Source organism: Schistosoma mansoni (genome assembly GCF_000237925.1).
Source record: "Schistosoma mansoni, WGS project CABG00000000 data, chromosome 7 unplaced supercontig 0100, strain Puerto Rico, whole genome shotgun sequence".
In the NCBI taxonomy this organism is placed as follows: domain Eukaryota; kingdom Metazoa; phylum Platyhelminthes; class Trematoda; order Strigeidida; family Schistosomatidae; genus Schistosoma; species Schistosoma mansoni.
The window spans coordinates 590403-615685 of NW_017386020.1; the positions used below are offsets into that span (position 1 = coordinate 590403).

Genomic DNA, 25283 nt, shown 5'->3' on the forward strand with positions numbered 1-25283 from the left:
GACTATAGAATACTCATGCTTGCATGCCTGCAGGTCGACTCTAGAGGATCCCACAGTAGTTAATTTAGTGTTGGTAGTAGTATATAAATTATAGGTTGTATATAGGGATATAGTACAGGAAGGAAGAGAGATATGAAGCAATTTTAGTCTCAAGGTTTAAGGGAAGATAAAGAGTGTATACACCTACGCCATTGTGATCGATTCTGAGCCATGTCACACAGAGTCTCCAACCATTGGTTACGATAGTCACGCGGACCCCAACCAGGTAGTCTGCATCTGCCAACATGGCTCAGACTAGAAGTTAGTGACTTCAAGCACTGATGCCATGTTTTGATTTGGCCGCCCCTAACTCTCTTCCAACCGTCCCCAATACTAGTCATCATAGCGCGTCGTGGTAATCGGTGTTCAGGCATACGTAACACATGGCCCAACCATCTCAGTCGATGAAGATTCATCACCTCATCAACTGATTTACCATCGTTCCCTAATACCCTGCGTCTAACCTCACTATTACTTACCCGGTGATCCCAGTAGATGCGAGCAATATTTCTAAGGCATCTGTGGTCAAATACTAGTAACCTACGAGTATCTTCTACTCTTAATGGCCATGTTTCGCAGCCGTAAAGTAGAACAGAACGATCTGTTGTGCAGTATACTCATCCCTTAATTGATAGACGGATATCTCATCTTCGCCATAGGTGACGTAAGTTGGCAAAAGCCAAACGAGCTTTTTGAATCCGTGCTGAGATTTCGTCATACACCAACCCATTAGGGCTGATCAGACTTCCAAGATAAGTGAAGTTGTCGACGCGTTCAACTACTTCACTTCCTATCCTTAGTTCAGGTGTTGACACAGGCCAGTTCTGGAGTAACAATTTACATTTCGAGGGAGGGGAAACGCATTCCAAATATCCTGGCATTGTTAATCAATGCTAACAGAAGATTCTGCATTTCATCAGCGACTTCACCAAACAGGACTATTTCATCTGCGAATTCTAAGTCGATAAGTGGACCTCCTGGTAGGAGATCAATTCCTGAAAATTCAGTCGACGTTAATGTTATTTCCAGCAATAGGTCTATGATAAAATTGAACAAAAATGGGGATAGTGAACAGCCTTGCCGAACACCACTTGAGGTTGTAAAATCATATGACAGTTCACCATAAGCAGTCACTCGACTGGTAGTGTTCTAGTAAAGAGCCTTCCCAAGGTTTATGTACTTCTGAGTTACACCTTTTAATGACAGACACTGCCACAGAACCTCTCGGTCTACAGAGTTAAATGCTGCTTTTAAGTCAAGAAAAACTACCGTAATCAGACGCCGATAAACATGTCTGTGTTCTAAAACCTGACGAATGGTGAATATGTGGTCGATGCAGCCACGACCAGGTCTGAAGCCAGCCTGATTTTCTCGTGTTTGCAGTTCACGAGTCTTAGTTAAGCGCCCGATAATTATTGAGGCAAGTATTTTATATGCTATGTTAGTCAGACCAATCCCTCTATGGTTATCGCAGGATGATTTTGGCCCCTTCTTATATAGTGTGTCCAATTATTGTACAAATAACTTTACCTGTAAAATAATGCAGAGTAAATGGTGGTTTTTTGTATGTGTCGACTCTTAAATTGTAATAAGGATCTACACGTACACAACCTAGAGATTAGAAATCGATTGTTATTTCCATTCAGTTAACACTAACACGCATGACATTCAGGCAGTTGTGTGTTAAAGTAAAACACACTTTTTGTTATATCTAGTAAATTTTACATTAAATATCACCATAGTTAATAATCTGTTCGTATGTGTCGTATATGTTTAGTGTCAGTTATAAAGACAGTATTAATTATTTTTTTTCATAACAAACAAATTGTTGAATTTATTGTAGAGTATTGAAAATAAAATTTACTTACGTACCATGAAATAAACTTCACCTACGAACGAATAAAAGTAACGACTAATTCAAATGAGGCAGTATAGTCTAATCCAATTACACAAATTGAATATCATTCTAAGTTTCTTTAATCTCACTGTTTGTTCAGTAGTCAATAATGTTTGTCCTGGAATTCCAATCACCCATAGTCAACTTTCGATTTACTGTAGATAGATGGGTATCAGTTCAAGTCCCCACACACCATATCAGCGTGGCCAGACGAAATTGATAAAGTGAAAAAGCGAAACGGCAGCAAGTGTCAATGATTATTAAAAAAAGATTGAGCATAAAATATATGTTTCAAAAACAGAAGATAGAATAAAGAAACAAAAATTGTCAAATCATAGTGTGACTCAAAATCTACTAGATCATTATGATCGATTGTCGGGGTATATCACCCAGATTTTTGCGACTATTGTGTTTATCCAATTCAAGTAGTCTTCGCTAATAATCTGATACATCATTAATTACATTATAGTGTCTTATATATTAAAAATGGATTCAAGAATTAAGTGGTTGCGGGCTATGTTTTAATAATTTTATACATCTACGTATATAATTATATTCCTGTTCTTCGTAGATAGTAATCTTGGTTATTTCATGATCGAAAAGACCTATGAAAGGTTCGAAACTACCATCATACCACATAAATAAATAGTTAGCATCTACTTGCTAATCAACTGGTTTTCTAGATTGATTGATAATGAGAATCTATGGTTTATACAGTCAGTCATCCAAGTTACGATTTAGACGTTAGGCGAGTATGGCGGTATACATAATTAGCTGAATTAAATTTGGAAATATATCCACTTTCAGATTCTCACCAGTGATCTTTAACGTATCCTGAGGCGTCCGGTGTGGCATATGTACCATTGAAATGATTGTCAAAATATATTATTCACCCTTCTTAAAGATTCAATGATGGGTACTCCAGCCTATGTCAGTTTGTTTGGTGGAAAATTACCCCTGAATTACATGAAATATCTATTTAAAAAAGCCATCAGAATAAATTGTGTTCTATTATTTTATTGATCGTTTATGCTAATTATCGCAATCATATTTTAAGAATCGTTTTCTGCTATACATCTGCATGGCCGGTTGGTCATCTTGTAACGAATACAGCTTTATTATTTTATAAAAATAGAAACTTCTTTCAGCTTAAAAGGCTGAGTAGATTATCCTTTTTATATCGCTTAAATTTCAATAAGTAGCGCGTATATGAATGTTGTCATTATTCACAGTTGAATGTGTAAGCAACTTAATACAAATAAACGTAGTGAATGGCAGAATTTATGGAAGATAGAATTATTTCCCTTCAAGTGTATAAATTATAATCCAAATGTTCTACAGATAGAAAATATAGTTATTGTTTGTTTTATCTTCTGAAGTGATTTGTTGAGGTGTCATGGTTTACTTTTTTTTACAATGTATTCACACAAATAGAAAACTAAAAATAACTAGTCATCATAGAGATGAAAAATATTCCATAATAAATAAGCATATCCATCTTGGATTCTATCCAACTTCATATCTAGATTCATTCGTATCCAAAACTAAAAGATCTGTAAATTGTACTTGTTTCGATTTTCATTTTGGTCACACACACGTCTCTACATATCCTTTGAAGCAAGCTGTCATCATTTCGTTCAGTGTCGATAAAATCATGCTATGTATTTCTCCCAAATATCCTATCAAAGTATTGAGTATATTATTAAAACACTCATTTTCCCATCCGTATCTGCTAACTTGGTGGTGGTTGGGCTTCCTTATCGTGGTGACCTAGCCTAGTTATATTGGTTGAAATGCGTGTTTCTTTAGGTCTTACCATATCGGGCAGTTTGGTTGAAGAATGAAATGAGCCACGTAGTTATGTGGAAGCAATCTGGTTGTGGTCCGCAGGACTATCGTAATCAATGGTTGGAGACTCTGGGTGACATGACTCAAAAGCGATCACAATGGCGTATGTGTATGCCAGCTTGAATCAATGCAATTACGTGCCAGTTTCTACGTTGTTTATGACTGACTCATTGTATTGGTGAGAGTATTCACTTTAGTTCTAAAATATACATCGTTGGAATGTGTGTGATAAACCATCTATGTATCATGTATACTTTTAGATTTTTCTCAACTCCCGAACTAGGGAGGGTTTTTTCTCATGTTTATTTTCTGAAAATAATTCATTGAAAGTGGAAATTATGTTTTAGTGAATAATAATGTGTGTAAGTAGTTTTGTTAAGTTGAAATTGGATTGTTTTAGTTATGTAATCCATGCTTTTCGTTTTAAAATACATCAAAAACTGCTATCTCTTCAACTCTTTGAGTTAGACTTCATACCTATAAATGTAATAACTTCTACTTCAAATCATAATCCATATATATTTACTGGGCATCGCCGGTAATCTAACTTAAGGTATACATATATATCTTGAGTCAATCGAATAACTACTCCAATTTACTGTAGTTTAACAGAAAAAGCTGACTGTTTTTAACAATTTTATTTCACCAAATAGTATGCTGGTTTTATCATCAATCTTTTCATTTATTTGAAACTGTCAAAATTAATCTATTTCCCCAATTCTTCTCTGCTTTTTACTTCCAAAAAATCTAGACCAAAGAATTATTCCAAAGATATGATTGCTAAAGTAAGTTAAACGTTTATTTATAAGTAGTGTTATATATTGTAAGCTACATTATGTTGTTTTAGCGTAATTTAGTTAACATATTTGTTTGTACTCTGCGTTAGTTTGTGTATAGTCATGTATGGCTCTGGTATGAGCGTCAGCCACACTCTCAACCACTTGTTCATCTCGCCAATTCTCATCATCCTACCAAAAACACAATTCTCATTTCCGTCTAAATAAACCGGGTAAATTTGTACAATTGTAAAAATGACTGAAGTATTTGTTTATTTGACTGAAATTGTCAATCAAATTTTTACCGATTTCATTCAGAACAAATGACTTTGACGATAATGTTGACGTGGTTTCTTTTCTTGGTAACTGACGTTACTTTCGAAGAAGAAAACAGGAATTTGGAAATTAAGAGGATTTCCTTCATGATCATTATCAGTTCATTTTCTCGGCTTGATAGTTGTAGTGCAGTTCAAATAGGTTGTGCTGAAAAAGGCAAATAATGACTATTAAGTGTTGCTAATCCTATCTCTATTGGATTATTGTGTAATTTTGTGGATAATATCCATTATGATTGCATTCTGATGATTTTTATTCTATGGTAGACTTGAACAACACATATCGCCTAGTAAATTCTCCAATCATTGATAACTGCTACTCCAGAAACCATAGCCATGTCAGATTGATTTGTTTAAACCCATCAAATAAAGTTGTTTAAGATTATCACCATAGTGTAACACATTTAAAAGGTTCCGTATTTTCAATGTATATTCTAGTTTAATCTTAATCCACATTTAGTGTTATTATTCATAGGTATTCTTCTAAAGCGTTCGTTTCCTTATTATTAAATGTGCTTTTCTTTTATATTTAACTTAGTTTATCAAATAAAGAAGACTATATCGATTATTATGATAACTACCATTAATAGTAAAAATCATTATTATGTGAGTAAAGTGTACCTAACTAGTTTAGTTTAATTCAATCTAAGAGAATGAACACATAGTAGTCCAACCTATGCACATTATTCATTATTAGTAGTGTGGTGTTCCAGCCTCACTCGGTAAAGCCGATGGGCTTATCTGAATTATAACTCGCTTTCCGAAGTTCAGGAACCCACTCAAGTTTTCACTCATGCATCATATAGCATACATATAGGTATATTCACCCACCTGGGAGGGTAGATGGTTACCACTGACTTTGAACGTATTTACTACAACTGACTGTCTCTTACGCATTACATGCATACCACTGGTACAAAGACTTTCGTCCACGCACTTCATAACATACAAATAAGCATAAACACTCAGGAAGGGTTGATGGTCACCTCTTCCTTGTATTTGCTACCATATCTTTTTATTATCTCTTCGACCTGATGGTTTGGGCCTCTTGTCTTATTAGATACAAGGTAAACATTCCAACTTACTTTCCTTTTGAGAGCCCGGTGCGTACTCTTTGCATATACCTAGACATACAACGACACAAGCCAAGACTCATGCAATTAATAAATATAAGCATATGCATCGGGCAGCCTGTCACAATTTTTAGAGCCTCAAAGGATGAACTCCGAGTAATTCAATTTCAGCATAGTAGTGGTGGATTATTCCTATCTCCATCAACCGCCCAAATTAGCTAGTAATGTTTCTCTTATTGCCCAGCAGTGTCACATCGAGGCTCTGAGTCAGATTTTGCTGTCATTCTTGGTCGTATTCTTTTTTACTGTTGGTTTTTTTAAAAAGCGATTTGTGATCTAATCGGTAATTCATAGTTATGTTGCTTTTACTTAGATATTTTGTATAAAAGAAGAATTCTTTCTCTACATAAACATCAGTTATAAACTAGGAACTATGAAGTTGATAGTTTAGATCACTCAGCCTTTAGTCATTGGGTCTGAGGTTTGAATTCTTCTCTTATCACTTATGTTTAGATAATACCTGGGTAAATAGTATTAGTGCTCATACAGATTATATCTTAAAGTCAAGTAAACGAATCTGCACATGATTACTGATTAACATCCATAAGCAAATTGGTCGCTAAAACACTCATAGTGAGCACTGAGTTCTAAATTAAGTTAGTACATTAATTGCTTCAACTCTAGAAACAATAGTATTGTATTTAATTACTCTTCACCCTAAAATAATGTGACTAAAACCCAAGTATATAAGTCGGTACCTAATTGAGTTGTATTCTCGTTAATTACGGTGATAATATACTAATGTTTCTGTTCAATTACTTATGCTTTTTATGCCTATCCATCATGACATACATATCCCAGTGTTCTAATAATCAAAACATCTTAGTTTTTATGTTTTTCCGCATTTAAAAAAACTTGCATTGAAATCTTTTGTAAACTGCACATTTCATCATCTGAAACATCTTTATATGATGAATCTGTGTATTTTGTATACGTGCTGTGTGTGTTGCCTTGTGTACAATCACCGTCTGAGTGAACTATGTGTAGTGTTTATATCAATAAATTTGAACTCCTAATTTCAATTCAACTTCAACAATAATCGCGGACGGATTAACTCAATAAGAACGATGAGCATTATAATAATCCAAATAATGAAGCCCACAATGGTTCAATGAAATATAATTCAATGTTGTGCGAATTACAAGTACTCAGAATGAGTATTTTTCACAGAATTAATATAATGAAATGGTCAGAGACAGATAAACAGTTAAGTATGCATAAAATGTACGTAGAGTGAATCTCAAAATTAGTTATTTGGATCAGTTCAATGTAACCGATGGAATTAGGTTTGGTCATTGAGCCGTCAAATGATTCCCTAACAAGCACAGATTTGCATAGCCTTGTAAATTCATCGCAACGGTATATAGTATTTTGATTGATAAAGTTGTTTTTGTTCCGCTAGTGTTAATCTAAATACATTATAGTCCAAGGTCTGTCAAATATATTTTACCTCATCCCAAAATTCTTAGTTAAAAATCTATATTTAGGATCTTAATTGATTAATGGTAATGTTCGTTAGTGTAAAAATAGGTTGGTGGGAAGATAGATGAGGCCAAACCAATATGTAACATCAACCCTTGAAATCGTTCTCCCTGAGATCCGGACTATATGGTTTAGATCAGTGCGATGATCTTTTTCAACATCGCCCAAAATCTGTTGAAAGCGCTCACTTTTATTCTTTATGTTAAATTTATTGGTTGGTTTTGCTTTTCTGATTTTTATACCAATTGATTACAGTCTATTAGAACCAATTCATCGTGTAATTTGAAAATATCCTCTATTTCAAATTGGTCCTATTTACAGCTTGCACTGTTGATAACCAAACATCTAAGCGTTTAAAACCAAATAAGCTCCTTGCCTAAACTGTATCATACTGGTATCGAAACCTAGAAATCCTGATTTCGATTTCTCTTTAGATTGGGAATGCCCACCACTGGGGTTGATTTTTAAATCCTAATCCTATTGATTTTATGAGCTACAATCACTAACCAAACGGCCATGTAAATATATATTGGGAAGTTAAAGCTATTATATATATGAATTCTTGATTGATTGCTTTTTCATGTAATGAAATAAACTCGTATTGCGTATAACACTACTGGTTATAAATTGTTAATTTTGCAACCCAAGTAGTGAAATGGTTCTTTAAAAGGGAACCAGTTAATCTTAAGGTGCCAACAAAAGAAAAAGGACGAAATCATGTGATTTATTTTCCACCTGAAGTGGAAAAGATTACTTTAAATAATTTCAATAATAATAATTATTATTGTCATTACAAAATGACTTTCCTATTGACAACCTAATTCTTCTTTGCCAACCATTGAAACACAGTGTATTTTTTCAATAAAAATACTAATTACCATAGCAGTGTTCGGCTTAATTGTATTGCCATTTAGCTAAACAAATGCATCTCAGAACCTGACTTCATTCATCCAGTCTCTAGACTTCCACATCACAAATAGCTGTTGTATCTCTGAAGTCACACGCTGGTGGTCTGATCTAGCCAATGCGGAGATTCAGTGTGAATATATGGAAGGTCAGCATTTAACTTGTATTTTGTTGATGATCATCTACTGAGTGACTAATCACGAAATTGAGATGTTTAGAAAATAAATGCTAAAGCTTATTATTTTTCTTATTATTACTTCGTTCATACATAAGTTTTGGTGATGTCGACTGACACATGAATAAGTAGATATTAACACATTAAGACAATTACACCCACGTGAAATAAAGTCGTTTGCACATATATCGTCTACATGGTGTATCTGTGTCCATCGGTCATTGTGAATACCAAAATCATATCGTTTTGATTTACCTACCTACTTCAATCATTTGAGATGTGCTTAATCCATCAGTTTCCTCTTTTCCTCAAGTTTTCCCCGTTTTTGCAATCGTTATTCTTCTTTTTCTACTAAATGTTAATTCTTGTTTTCTTGTCATTATGTTACACCTTACTGCATATCGGTCAGAATGGCGGCTCGTATAAATTTCTGTGCTCCTTTCTACCAATGTTTATGTGTTATGTACATATGGTTTATTATTGCTCATGAACTTCGAAAACTTGTATGTGCCTATGAAATTTCAATAAGATAAAAAACACAATATATGCTCTCAACTATCGCTCAGAATTTTCAGTAGTGATTGTTGATATTTTTGTGGTTTCTATGTTTTCTGTAAGACAAGATAATTTTTTCTGTCGAACTTAATAAGCTTATCGTTTAATGAAGAAAATGAAGGATTATTTTCAGTAGTAGTAACCGTACTAATAATACTCTCCCTCTCTCTCTCTCTCTCTCTCTCTCTCTCTCTATATATATATATATATATATATATATATATATATAGGACAGCATACTTATTTTACTTTGCATATACACCCACGCAGTCCTTTGTGGTTGCAGTGTTTGTATGCTCAATGACCCGTTAACACAATAAATCAATGCTGTCCTAATTATGAGAATATATATATATATATATATATATATATATATGTTTTAATGAAGTATCAAGTATATGTCTAATGCGTTTGGCTTGTTCGAATACAACTGTAAATAACTGACCTTTAATAAAAAAAAATCTGCATTCATTATTCGGTCAAATAAATTTTAATATTTCAGTATAGTTATGTATATATATATTATTCAATTATGTGGAAAACTATAAATAGTTAATGGGTTGTTTGTTATTTAAATATAATTAGTAATATAACATGAAGTCATTGACTAGCGTTTTCATTTCAGAAGTTTAGTATACTGTCTATCAGTTAGCTTATTGTACCGAGGTAGACAAACTACTGAGTCTTTGCATGTGCGATTCACTGATATTGGGAAAATGTGGAGGATTAATTTTAGTGTGGTAGATGAGGGTGGTGATGTAGCGTTCGCCTAGTTGGAGAATTTATTTCTCTAAGCTTTCATAATCGTTCTGGATAGTAAACAAAATTAGGATCAAAATTTTCGAATGTGTCATTCAAATTACTAGCTCTCACACATGAAACATCATATTATATTATTAAGTGTAGATTTTTTGTCTATTTCCAACACATTGTTGAGATTTAGGTTGCAAACTGATTTTAAACCCAACCTGTGAGTTGTCTTAGTTTATCGCTATTGATCAACACTTTCTTATTTTTTCCTTAAGTAAGTGAGTAATTTCTTAAGTATACACTCTCGACAAATTTTATTCGGCCCTAACTTGGGTAAGGTCTCCCAATCATCATTTTTCTGCATTCGTTAATATATATATATATTGTTAAGGAAATTACATATAGGCTTTTTCCCATTAAACAAAACCATATCTCAGTCGTGTTTTAGTACAAACTGTTATAATAGACACTATGTAACCATCATCGAATTTAAAAAAATTTCATTATTTAGCCATGAATGTTTTCCTAACCTTTTTCATATTTTCTCATAAAAAATAATTATAAATCTTGTCAATGAAAAAGATTTCATTTATTGTAGTTGTAAATTTATACTGTATGCATATGATAAACCATGGTAACTATAGTAGATGTTATGTTCGTCCGATATACTAAAGTTACAAACTGTGTAAATCATTATCTACTTGTCATCTGGTTTTTCTTGTTTCGAAAAAAATGACAGGAACAGGTTGTATTTATTATACATTAACTAGTAAGTAATTCAACTTACATAATAAGCAAACATTTTGATATATTACATTTACTCTCTAAATAGTGCAGAATTGTTTTGATTAGAAAAATTATTCACTAATCGTTAGATATTATTATCACCATTCACTCTGATGACTGTTATTTGATTGTTCAGCTAGATGTGTGCATGTCTGTACACCTCTCTTTTCTTCGTTTATATATTGTTCATTGTCGATTAAAACTTCCAGACTATTCTATCGTGTAGTGTATGTGATCATGATTGACTGAAAGATGGCTATCTGCATTATATCATTTCTTACATATGAGCAATTAAATTATTACAATTAAATATTATCTCAGTGTTAAGTAGACGTTTTTCAAAGTCCATCCTCTGTCCTTTTCTTTATTTCTATGTGTGAATTATAGTTCAAGGGAAATTTACCATTAAACAATCTATCTCTATAATCGGTTTTAAGTTATAACTGCTCCACTTCAATCTAATTCTCATGATTCTTGGAACTGAAATTGTGTATGAAGCATCGATCTTTCATGGACATTATGCAACCTGATAATGAATGTTTATCTTTTCAACTTGCTGCACTTTACTATCAAAAACAAAATAAAGAACTTGATGGGTAACGGGTAGAGGGAAATAATAAAAATAATCTCTGTCAGAGTAGTAAGTTAAATAGAGAAAAATAAAAGTCACTCGGTCATTTATAAGCAACGTAGAACTTGACGCATAAATCCATTTGTTTTATTTGCCACACTATATCAACACACCCAGATGAAATTATCACGATAAATCCTAGAGTAGTAGGACTATTAACAACAGTGGTAATAGAAAACATTGGGCATAGACAATATAATTTGAGAAGGAGAAATGAACGAGCAAAATTTAAAGTTTAAGTATTTTAAGATAGGTAAATACATGTATTATTTTAGCTAATTCTAAACCAATGGCCCCAACAATATACAGGACTCCAATAAAGTTGGCCTACACCTACCTAATGGACTCTGCTTAAGAGGTAATTAACAGAGTTAATGCATCAAAATTTATTTAAACATTTGATTAATTAATGAGGAATAAAATACAAATAAGAAAACTTAATTTTATGAAATGTATACTTTCAGTATTGCATGTTATGAAATCGTTAAATGTTAATTCTAATAACAATATCGATATATTCCTAACTTCTCTTTCATGTTGTGAATAATTGTTGAAATTTTCTTCATCTCCCTATATCTATGAATTAATTCGAATCCACGGTATTATCCCATATTTCAATTATTGTTTAAAGTTAGTTATGGTCATAGATAGATGGTATCCAACTGGTAGACCGGAAAATCATTCAACACAGGGTATCAATAGACGACTGTTTTGTTCTAGTATGTGACGTGAAGCTTTAGTGAAGCATTAGATTCTGACTTAGTGCTATAAAATTAAAAATATTCACCTTGAGATATTCATGTCAGTTAGTCGGTCATACTCAACGTGAAACCTGGCACATGTATTCATCAGTTCAAATTGCCACAAATTAGCACATCAATATGAAATTCCCAGAGCCAATTTCAGAGGAGTTAAGGTAGTAACAGTGTTATAGGTAACAGAAAGGGTTAGGCATCAAAAATACGATTCAAGAAAGTGTAGTTTGGTGGAATGAAATAAATTTATGAGGAATTTAGACACTTAAAACCTAAAGAAAGACAGTGTGACTGTACCTGTACCATTGCGAATGATTTTAAGCCATGTCATCCAAGTCTATCAAGTAGTTACGATAACCACTTTGATTCCAGTCAGGTGGTCTCCGCTTACTCACCCACGTGGACTGTCGCTATCTTAATAGAATGATGTCATTGTCTTTGTTTGCTTGTCTCTAACTTTCTTCGATATCTTCCATCATCGAGGGTTTATATAATCAGTGGATGGGCATACGTAATACATATTCTAACCATCTCAGTCAATATTCACTATCTCAGTATTACACATTCAGTCTCTAACTTAAATTGTTGTGGTGAACACAGCTATGGAGTTTTATACTAAGGAGAAAAAGTTATCCAGTGTTCACCATATTTAATACATTGTCATGATATTTTCAAGGAACTAATAGGTTATTTGCAAACATAACTGTTATTGTTGTTTTTTGACTTCAAGTAACTTAGAGTAAATCTATGGAACAAAGGAATTCATATTATTCTATGTTGTAAATTGCTATTCTAGCTCGTCTTTTTTAATACTTATTGTTATTGTTAGTGTGTATATAGTATACTTGTATATTTCTTAAACATGACCTAAATAGTAAGTAACCGTTTCTATCATTTATATTAATGGATGGATAAGTTTAGTTCAATATGAAAAAGTGTTTGGTATTTAATTAACCTATGACAAAATGTAAGAAAGAGTGGTTGCTGTATAAGGAGAATGCCGTTTGTTTTTGTTATTTGCTTGTATAATAATGATGTTATATAATTGATGTAACATCACTCCCTAATTCAACGCTTCACCACTAAGTTTACACAGACTTGGTTATGTGTAGTGAGTTTTGTTTAAAATAATTTATTTGCTATTATTAATTAATTGCTACATTTAAATGTTGTTATTTATTCAGTACGGTACGTGTGTGTGTATGTGTATACAATTGTTAATGTTCGCTTCATCGCATTCTCTTTTTTCCTTCTCATTAAATCGTCTTTTTGGTTTTCTCAAACATCTAAAAATCTAGCTGATTATTTTCCGTATGAATTTATGGTCTTTAAAATCTACTTGAAATGTTTATTTACGGAACCATCTGTTAGCATATATATTTATAACATGTCTTCCTCTTTTTTTTCCACTTGATTTTAAGTTCTTTTTATCCTCCAACCACTTATAATGTTATTGCGTCCATTTAATATAGTTAAACTCTACATGCATCAAGATCCTGTGCTTATAATGTCGATAATTAGACTGTAATTTAACCCATAAATATCTGGTTCTTGTTTGTTTACCTATGTCCGGGGAAAACGAACTCGCATCATATATTATCTTAGTCTTGACTCACACATTTTTAATGTACATCTTTGCAATAATTACGTTCGATAATAAGTTTCTTCATGGACATCTATCAGCTTAAGAATTGTTGGGAATCAGGGACTGTTGGACAGTTGTGTCATCTTAGTTTACAACCTTTTAGCAATGTTCAGTCAGAAGCCCAATATAAAAAACGATACGGGTTGTTCAGGTCTCTGTACATCCACAATTCATTAAGACAGTTTAGTCTGTATTAGATGTCCCTTATCTCTCAATTTTTATCTAATGCCGTCAATCTCACTTCTAACAAATTAGTTTCAGGGTTCATGGTTTTCTACCTGAAATTCTTAAAACCATCACAAAGATTAACACTAATGAATAGGAGTTTTGTTTGGTTGTAGCGTGCCCCTTACCTTAGTGGGTCCTGATGACAAAGGGTTTGGTCCTATAAAGAGTTATAGTTGTTCACTCGTACAAATTCTAAAACTCCAATAAAAAAAGATCAAGTATTTCCCAGTTATCTGTAGTTTTTGTAGTTGATAGTATTTTATAAAGAAAAATCATCTTTAATTTTAACTAATCTTAAAATAATACCTTTCTCGAACTTGTGATTTTTCTGGTATTTTCGGGGTTGTGAAAGAAAATATCACTTTTTGATTGCGCTATAATGATTGTGCTTTCGATAACTGTTTAGTTTTGTAGTCTATATAAATATAAAAAATCAGGGGTATACTGATCTCTGGTGTATAGTTTATGTGTGTATATGTCGTCACCGAACCGTACTCTACGTCTAGATGAATTATTACACTTATTATCATCGATCATAATTGTTGATTTACCTCAAGAAATGCTTTACATTTTTGTAGGTCTGTGGATTATCACTTTGTATCTCCCTAGAGTAATGTTTCTATAAGTACTGCGTTTTCCCTATTCTGCATTCATCGTGAACTTAGTTATACATATGGTAATGACCTTTATGAACAGATCAGGGAGTCAATTCACAACAGGTCATAACTGTACATAATTTAAGGTTCATTCATGAATCTTATCGCTTTGAAAATACTCTCTAGTTGTTGCAAAACACTTATCTTCGTTTCCATTGTTCAAAACATCTCTTTAAGTACTTAGATGTTAGGCTCTTCATCTACCTTATGGTTTCACACTTATCTAATAGCGTGTTCAAAGATTATTTTCTTAGGTTTAGTTTACTTAGACTGAGATTAGGCAATTGAATGGCTTAATAAACCATACATGTTCTATGTTTCCATCAACACAAGAGGTTGACGGTTTCTATGCCATGCATTATCACTGCAGTTTTCACGACTCTTGGTGTAACAGCTGGTGCACTTAACGAACACTAATCTTCTCCAAAATGCTACTTTCATGAACAGCTTTTAAAATTCTTTAAGATTTCCATTTTTCCCCTAGTTTATCCAAACATTTAGTAGCTTAGTCCACGTACCTATCAAATAGGTCATATATTTATATATTTAGTTCCGCCTTTTACCGACGAAGTAAACTTCAATTGGTTTATCATAGTGTTTTATTGTTACGTAATATACAAAAATATTTCTTCCTAGTTGAATAGAAATAGTGACCTGTTGTCGTGAAATGCTGACAGTCACTTGGGAATAATTATCAGATATTTTCACTTCTTAATTCTTTTTTCCTAAAATAGATAATGTTTCGTTTGTATTCTTGAATTATGTATAATGTAGAATAATATATATTGCCCCAATATCTATTAGGATAAAATCAAGATCATAAATGTAAGATTGGATTTAACTATGTCACCAAGTATTGTCACGAAAATAATTTGACTCTGTGTTTGAGTCATGAGAGTGAAATCTATCTAGGCTAGCGAGATGGAGTTAGCAAAAATCAGTGACTGGAGATAGTCGGCGATATTATTGACTGACAGTTATCTTTCAATTCCACTCTCTGCGGTTGTGTCAGTATATTTGTTTTTAATTATGTGTTGTGATATTGTTCTCTTCGATTTATCACTGTTCTAAGCTTATAGATATTTGAACTTAATCTACTTATTGATAAAGTGATAGTCGTACTCCTAACAAACAAATTATGTATGGAGTTCGATAGTATTTTTAAGTTACGTTACAGAGGCTTCACATGCTGCTTGTATATTCCATTTGATATATATTTAGAAAATTGTGTATACACTCGGTTTTCATTGGTACAGTTAAAAAACATATCACTTGTATAACTTCAAGGAATCAAAAAAGTGACTGGAGGTTAAGCACTTGAGAGCTGTTAAAAACTTAATCATTTTGTTGAAAGGAATAGTTAAGTAACAGTTGGTTATCAAACCTCATATAAATATGAAGATTACGATAGTGGACAACTGTCAGAGGCGCTCGATTTGTGTATTTGATTATTTGATTGTGTATTCATTAAATGTAGACTATATTCCACATCTATCAGCTTGTAAAAATTAAATCCCAATTATAATAAAGAATGTAACATTGTCTACCAAGTGCATAGTTCGTGTATACATATCGTCGGACGATTAGAAACACTGCCCACATGGAATCAAGATGGAGTTCTAATCTGCTACTCAGATCTAAGTTTCAGTAAATAAACATCAAGTTGTTGATGTTTACAATAGGCAAATAAATAGCAACTAAGTATTATTATTGTTTTTTTTGGACACATCATTAATACTGTTTTTTGTTGAATCATACATTGTTCATTTTAATGAACTTATAATTATTGTTTTGTCTTTTCATCTGTTTTCCCCGTCCAATTCAACCTACAAAACTCATCCAACATCTGTATGCATATGTTTATATCTCTTTCTATCCCTCGATCAATATACATTTCTCTTGATAATGTTACATCATTTAATTACGATTTGTTTGTTGCATGCTCTTTCATTACCTATCTGTTTAAAATACATGTGTATGTGTGTCTTGATGCCCCAATATCAATGTTCATGACTAATCACCCGGTTATGTTGTTGGTTATAAATATTTCCCCTATCTATTTTTTTGATGTGTGTTTTATTTTTGACACCTTTTTCGTTCTTATTATTACTATTAACATGTGTTGTACTACTACTAACATTGCTCACTCACCGACTCTCTCGTATGTGTATATTCTGTATTTCCATCTAATCTGTTTGTTTTTCTCGCAAAACAATATGACATTTCTTTGATGAATAAAGGTCCAACCACTGAATGGTAGCCACCGACAAGAACAATACGAGGAAGTATTACGAATTACTCAGTGTTGAATGTTCATTGGTCGTTGACACTCTCCTTCTCCGTCCACCATCTCTGTTTACCCTTTACTTTTGTTTTCTTTTTCTCTACCTAATTTGTCGCACATTATTTTGTCACTTTTGTCCCTCCTTTCTTAATTGTTGGTGTGTATGTTCAATTTATTTGTAATCTTAGGTTTCTTCTCTAAATAACTCATTAGCAAAACTGTAGTGTTACTACTTATTTATTGATTTATCTATATGTAGTAGTAACTCTTTCAAAATAAAATTGAATACTGTAGTTGTTCAAAACAATTTAAATGTCTGTGTGACACTAGTATTTCCTTTTTTTTACACAATAAATTCAATCTAATGTAAAATAAAATAAAAATGTGAAATGTATTAGGATAATTTACTTCATTTATTGTATTTGTATATAAAATTGTAGTTTAGTTGGACGTTACTGTACTTTCAGCACAGGACAGTGCATTATATTACATCACATTGTGAATGTGAATTTTTGTATTCACTAAAAGTGGTATATTTTATCATCGTAAGATATAAAAAGTTGACTCAGGTAATACAACATTGTTCAGCATATCGTATTTATATAACTTTAGCCTATAAGTGGATGAATGCTTGTACTTTTTGCCTACATGAAGTCTCCGTTTGTTCCAGCGTCAACTTTCTCTTCCTGCATCTTTTTCTATTTGTATAAGTTGGTCACAAAAAATCTGTAATCATACTACCATGTTGTTTTTCATGGACAGTGAGATTTTCCTCTCATTTTTGTCTTCATTACATTTCCTTTTCTTGTTCTTCACATTCTGTCAATCTTTTCAGTTTAATTTCTAATGTTAATACGAAATGTTTTTTCAGAAAGAATTCCTCACTTTCAATAATATATTCCCACTTCTACTGTTGTATTTTTCTGGATACATAGATATGCATTGTGATATCTTTTTTTAGTTGGTTTATTCGGGGCGAGGACAGTTCACAATTTCTAATGTATGATTATCCAGTTTTGTTTAGTTGAAAATTTAAATTTGGTAGGTGGATGATGGAAAAGGTTGCATGTTTTTTTTTGGTTAACTAATTGTTTGTTATTGTTGTTAGTATTGTCGGTTGCTTTAATTCACTTGTTTGCTTATTTGTACACATTTTATTTTAGACAATTATAATTTTTCACGTGGTTTTTTGCATGTTCCTCTGTTCTGTTAAGTTCATTAACTTAAGTTCTCTATAGTATTTGATGTAGTAATGACAATGAACAGGATTAACATACACACACACACATACAAATATTACTAGTCGTGATAGTAGAAAATTAAAAATGCTTGTACATCTCTGTTGTCATATAGGCTGATTTCTTCATCTTCCTCTAATACACTTTGATTGTTGTGCGTTTATAGAGATGATGAGTAGTTTTGTGCTGTTCCGCCTTCACTGCATTTGTATAAAACGTGTGTTACTTGAAAATGATACCAGTTTGTTAGTTAGGTGTTCAGGGGGTTTATTGTTCAACTGTCGATGATAAACATCCTTTCTATAATTAAGTTTGATTTGATAATTCTGAAATTAAAATTCAGTATTGTTAGAATTCTATAAAACTATATTTTATCTTCAGTTTGTATGATGTTGTCATTATAAATTAACTCAACATTTTGAAAGTGTTTATTATCTATTAAATTTACATTTGTAACCACTCTTAGTATTATTACACTTCCGATTTCCTCTAGGATAGTGGTTGCATCATTATGTTTCCTATTATATCACTATGTCAATTATTTATTGGATTGTAATTTTCAATTACTATTCCTAATCTAACCTTGTAACCTATTAATTACGACTAAGTGTTTTTTTTGAGAAAATGAAGATGAAAATCGTATCCCTGATTTACTCTAATGCACATCTTCAGTTAGGAAGTTTGTGACTGAAGAAGTAACATTGGCTCTAAAATCATTGTACCTTTCTTGATGAATCGTGTGTAGCAATAAAAAAATTGGTATTTTAATTTGGTTAATCTGTAAAATTTACTGGAAAAAATTAATATATACAAATTTTCTTTAAAAGTAATGATCATCACGTCAATTTGTACAAAAAAAAAGTCTGTATAAAACCATGGAAATGTATTCTGATAATCCTAGTCTCAACAACAAATGAAAAGCGGACAATTAATAAAGTTGAGAGTAAAAGAAATATCTCATCGATAATATGAAATGAATATTGTGTTATATTGCAAATTGATTCTTATTAATCTGACAGTTTTTAATTTTCATACTCATTTATGAGTTCAGTTTCGTATCACTTGGATTAGGTGCGCATTGTTGTTATCAAAATTCAAAGTAGAACAAAAAGATGTTCGGTGCTTTATTTTTCCTAGGGATGTTAATTATTACTTTAAAAAAAAAAGGAATTGTCTATTTAGTCTTTTTTTATTTTAATTCACTTTAAATTCATAAAGTGAATAAATACAAAGAAGGAAATATTAATTGATGTTTGTGAAATAACTACATATTACCAGTTGTATTACCAATGAAAAGTATAATGAAAATGGGTCAGTGTATGACATGGTGTCGTGGCATGAAAGAAAGCTGCGAAGGGCTAGCTTCTGTTGGTCCTGCACGACTCCCTGGCTGGGGTCCGAGAGATGGTGCAACACAGTGGCTAGAGACGTTATCAGATATGGCTCAGAATAGAAGCTAGTGGCGATCCCGCTGTAACTTTCTTTTACTTTCTTCATAAAGAGTGGTTCTAACTTTCTTAACTGAAAGAGTTTTCCGGTTGTACATTTCAGTCCCCCTTATCTTTTCATCCTTTCTCTTCCTATTTTCATTATTTTGTGTGGCGCATATGTATCTGGTGCCCTTTTGTACTAATATGTATGTGTTTAAATAAATAAAAAAATAAAAATACTTGGGTTATATATATCATACTGATTAGTATGATATAAAGACCTTGGTATTTATGTTGAGTAGCTAGATACAAATGACATGAACCCTGTATAACCTAGGTCTCATGCTATTTATTGCATATCACTAAGAGGTATCAGCAATCTTTGGGGATATTGATAGTTTTTTCTTACTGATTGTCTTCTATCGGCTTACGTTAGTTACTATAAATGTATATATGAAAAATGAATCTAGTTAAGTGTTTTCATGACATTAAGGTGCTATGAATTTATTTAATCCGTTTACAATTGACTAGTTTAAATCACTGCAGGTATATAGTCAATAAAGTTTGGCATGTTCAATTCTAGTATACCTTTTATATACATTAATCACACTGGCTAATCTGTTCTTTATTAATAACTAATCAATAGGTCTCAAGTTCAAACACTCTCATCTGCTTCATATTAGCCAACCAGTTATAATTATTAGCTGTCATATGCCTTTAAATGTATTTCCTAGAGCTCAAGTTATTTTGATCAGTTAATGTTTTACTGAACTATTGAATTATTTCATTGGTTTGAAGTAGTTTAATTTTAGTTATATCTTTTCTTCAAATTCTAATTGTTTCAATAAAAACCAAAACATGAATTCATTCACGCAATTGTTACCATTCAATACAACTTTAAACGAGGTAGACTGTGACCTAAATTGTTCACATTTTAGTGATTTATAAATTCTAATATGTTTTATTGTTGAACAAAATCCTGAGTACATTTAAGAGAGTTGAAATTTCTTATCCTTTCTATTCTGGTTTGGTCAGTCGAGGTACGAGTAGTTATCTTTTTTACAAAAGGTTTATTTATCTACCGCCTTTTACCCCGTATTGGTAAGTTAACAAGTTTTCAAGTAGACAAGTCCTCTCTCCTTGAATAGTTATTATTGTGAAATTTCACTGGATATATAGTATACGGTTGTCAAAAAATTAATAATGAAACTTGTATTATGTGATCATTTAGATAATTTTGAAGCTTGTGTTCAACCTTAAGTGAAACAATTATTTAGTCAGTGTTAGCTAACTGAATAATATTTGATAACGATTTTAATCGTTTACGATAATATTGTTGTCTTCCTATGGGAAAAATAGTATTACTCACAAGCACACACATAAGTGACTTTCAATATTCATCCCATGAATAATATACATCCTATTCCCTTGTGTATCGTTAATTAGTGGAACTAAATGTTTGTTTACAAATGGTTTTCCTATTTCCTCCATTGTTTTCTTAATATAATGTTTAGATTATACTACCTTACCACTATCAATCAGTCTCAATGGTTATCATTAATTATAAATGTTTGTATCCTCTAATTGTTGATGTTCAATTTTAAGTTAATAATATTTGTTGATGTATATAAAATTCTCGAGCGCCGCTTACCATATACCTCTGTGTGTCAGTGTGAACATCATCACTGCATTTTAATCGCACATTCAAGTTGATGACGATAAATTACATCCTTGATATTCCACTGTTACTCACTAATTGAAGTCACTCATAAAACGTTCCTAACACGACATAAGTCGTATGGTATTTTCGTGCAACTTTTTCATATCTGATATAATTATAACCATTTCTAAAATACATTATTACATAATTGAACTGAAAAAAGTGATCTCATTCACTTTCTACTCTTATATATCTGATGATTGAACATTTTACAATTATATATATATATTTGCTCGTCTTGTTTCGATCTCTTCAAGTATTTTCTGTTTATTTTACGTTCATTCATTCGGTGATAGGTAAACTTGAATTCTCAGATGATTTTAGAATTATTAAAATTTGTGGTGACAGGTGATATGATATAGTCAGTCAGTTAGTTATAATTAACGTAGTAAACTGTCACAAACCTGCATCAGTTAAGATTGCCACGTCCTATTATCACATTAACAAGATGAATGAAGAATAAAATATTTAAAAATATTGATAGTATTAGTAAACGAAAGGGAAAAATTCGACTTAGAGAATCCGAGGTAAAGGATAAAATGTACAATCTAACTGTTGACGGATATGGATTGGATTATGACTTTTAACGTTCAGGATTGTGTTCAGACACTCTGATTAGACATTCTTAGCCGATCAGCGCTATCGGATACTTGGAAAAAACTCAGGAGTTTTCTTGTATAAAACCATCAATATACTAACGTTTTATTGTGATTCCTACATCCATTCAACCTTGTTTATTGAAAATATATTTACGTTCTTGTTTAACCATGTTCTGATTTAGGGACGTGTCGATTGAAGTAGTGTCCTTAAAAATACTAAACCATAAGAGTGGCTAAGTCGTAATAAGAGAGGTCGTAACAGTAAGGAAATAAAACGAATATATCCATGTAATACTCTAGCATTGATTTCTAACCATCTCATGTCTAACAATGCTACATGAACTCATTCTGGTTTGATTCACCAATGAGGAGTCAAACAAAATATGGTCAAATTTTATCGTCTGATCATTATACTCTAAGCAAACTTCAATGGTTGAATATACTTTTTAAGAATTTTTAACGTAATTCACAGGTGTAAGAGAGTTGCGGGTTGATTTATCAACATCGTGTATATATAGTATTTGGTGATATAATTGTGATGAAGATTAAAACACGTATAAAAGATATACATATGGGTCGTTTTCGGATTTATGTTTCAATTAACCATTCTCTTTTGTACTTTAATAAGCATGTTGTTTTTGTGTTCTGATATTGAGAGAAATCAATTTTATCTTTCTGTTACCTGTGCTTTCCCTTTAGTAATGACGCTGTATTTTCCTTATAAATTAATAATTAATAAATGTTTGTATAAATTTCCTAGTCATTTCGTTTATATTTTACATGGTGTGTCGTATGGCTTCTTGTTGTGCACACACACACATTAAATTGTATGGGGTTTTTCTTCCACAATTGATTGATCACTGGTGGTGATTAATGTCATCTTTGTCAGGTCCTTTTTAATGCAGATCGAATCCTATCGACCAAGTTGCAATGTGACCACTAGTCTAGGTGATTCAACATTGTGTGCACTACGTTGAGATAATATGGTGGTTGAAGGTAGTCGACAGGAATCCCTGAGCCTAGGTTTCGTGCTACTTGGCCATCGTCAGCAAGGTGTACCTGTAATCTGTAGAGAACTAATGTTCCATAACGGGTTCGATTCCGGCTTCACAGTCGGAGACGTTACCACTGAGCTATCCGGGCCACGACTGACCTCCTGTAGGACTAAGATGTATTTACAACTGATTAATCACTGGGTGGTGACCGATGTCATGTATGTCAGATCTTCCGTTCGATGCTCTATATGTTTTTGAAAATAGTTAGTAAATGTTCAGTTATTCAGTTAGTTATCTGTCTTGTAGCTAAATTAATGATTTTGTCATAAAATCTCGTTTGTGTTCTTTTCTACCTTTGGTTAATTTCGCTTTGCTTACTGACAGTTTATATTAATAATATCATTTCAGAAACAACCAGATGGCGGAGCTTTACTTAGACAAGGTAATCCACTGAACAGTCCCGTAACTGGAATTAGTGGTGCTTACCCTACTACCACACTATCTGGGACTGGGGCTGGACTACCAAATAACATTTACAAAGATGTTCCTGATTATACTTATGATTTGGTTTATGCTCAGACTTCGAATGAAATGTCTCCAAGCACAGTTCCGAATGTAAATGAATTACAATATATGGAATTGTCTTTCGATCATGTTCGTCCTGGTCACAATGCTAGTGTCAGCTCAAGGAGAGGGCGTATTGGCACTTCACTTGGTGGTGGTAATGGTGTTGCTTCGTCTTCAATGACTCTATTCGGGACTAGTACACAACCAGCTCCACACTCACGACCAATTGTTGCTTCTGTCCCACAAGGTCTAGATAATGTTGGAGATGGGTTTGACGATAATCGTTCGTCTATTCATCCTCGTGACGGTTATTCTTCTGCTTTCGCTGATCCAACGCGTAGAGATGAATCATCACATTACACTGAGATTGTTGGTTTTATGCAACCAAAAGCGCACGCTTCTCAGTTGGTTCTCCAACAGCAACATGAAGCTACACAAGCGTTGTTAGCCATGCAACAGAACAAACCACGTGTGTTCGTTTAATTTGGATGATGTTTTGTTTCTTTCTCTTTTTGTCTTCTTAGTTCTCTAATGGTTTATTTGTCAGTGGTATTTATAGAGTTATTTATGCCGTCAGATACTAGATACTACATTCCTACTTTGCTTTTATCGGAGCTGTTGAGCATTATTGTGATCAACTTATTTTTCAAACTGTCTCATTTCGATCTTCGTTTCCCCATTCTCTATGGAAATAAATGCATACACAAATTAACATACTATACCGTCATGTTTTTTTGGCACCTTGACCAACATTTTCCACTTCATTATTCGTATTGTTATTATCCTCTTCCTCTCTCTCTTGCAGTTCTTAACAAAATATGTCTGTTTATGTATGTATGCATGGTTATCGACATTTTACTCTTTCTGTCACTTCCGACCTCCAAGTCATATTTACTTCGAGTTTCTTCATTCTTTAACCGGTCAACTCTTTTCCGTTTGTTCGGTCTCTATATCTATCGTCTTTTTGTAACCAATCATACTAGACATATATAAACGTATATGAAATGTTTTTCGTATCGTCTATGTAGTCTGTACTTGAATATTAATATTCTTTAGTTCTTATCCTGTACCTTTATGATTATGAATTGTTTTTTTTCCAGTGCAATTAGATTATTATTATTATTGCTTATTTATGCATCATACCTATGTACATACTTCTGCTATTAGTACCAATGATATTGGCTTTGCTATAATACACCTACTAATTAAATAGTAGTAATATACATTGTGATCTTGTCAAACTTGATTATTGTTTTGGCTATTTTCGTCTGTGTGTGTGGTTGTTGTTGTTGTTCCATTCGTTATCTCATCTGTTATTGCTTACTAATTATCGATTGTCTTCTAGTTATATAGATAGATAATCGCTGTATATCTGTAGTGTTATTATTCTCTATTTAATTTTCTCAACCTGTCTCTGTGTGCGTTTGTGTATACTCACATACTGTCACTGTACTTCGACGGATTTTATCATGATTATTATTGCGTAAACTGTACACGCTCTCTTCTCTTGTTTCCTCGCTTTCTTTTATTTGTGTTCTTCTGTCTCTTATTAATACTCATATTTTTTTTATTTATCTGAACTGCATTTTTAAAGATTATTCTCAATATCTGTTTTCTATGTTCTACTTACTCTTACTCTTCCTCTCTCAACTGTCACCATTATGATACACATCGACAAGTCATTTTTATATTATTGTTATTATTTAGATTTTGTTCCAACTATTAGGAGTTTATTGAATTTTTTTAAATTCCAATTCTAATTTCAGAAATAAAAGGTAACCCTACTTAATATTAATATTGTTTTGATTGATTCGCATTTCACTTTTTGTGTTTGTTATTGCTTTTATTGATAT

General features: G+C 32.4%; 1 protein-coding gene across 1 annotated transcript in view; it reads left to right on the forward strand.

Annotated features, from left to right (window-relative positions):
* The window catches only part of Smp_041370 (hypothetical protein), a 37440-nt gene extending 12335 nt beyond the window's left edge, over positions 1-25105 (forward strand). Inside the window, exons 6-7 of the mRNA XM_018791036.1 lie at positions 4536-4569; positions 23272-25105. Coding sequence (XP_018645745.1) covers positions 4536-4569; positions 23272-23913 — 676 coding nt within the window. The 3' untranslated portion in view covers positions 23914-25105. The remainder of the gene's footprint in view (positions 1-4535; positions 4570-23271) is intronic.
* The last annotated feature ends 178 nt before the right edge of the window (positions 25106-25283 follow it).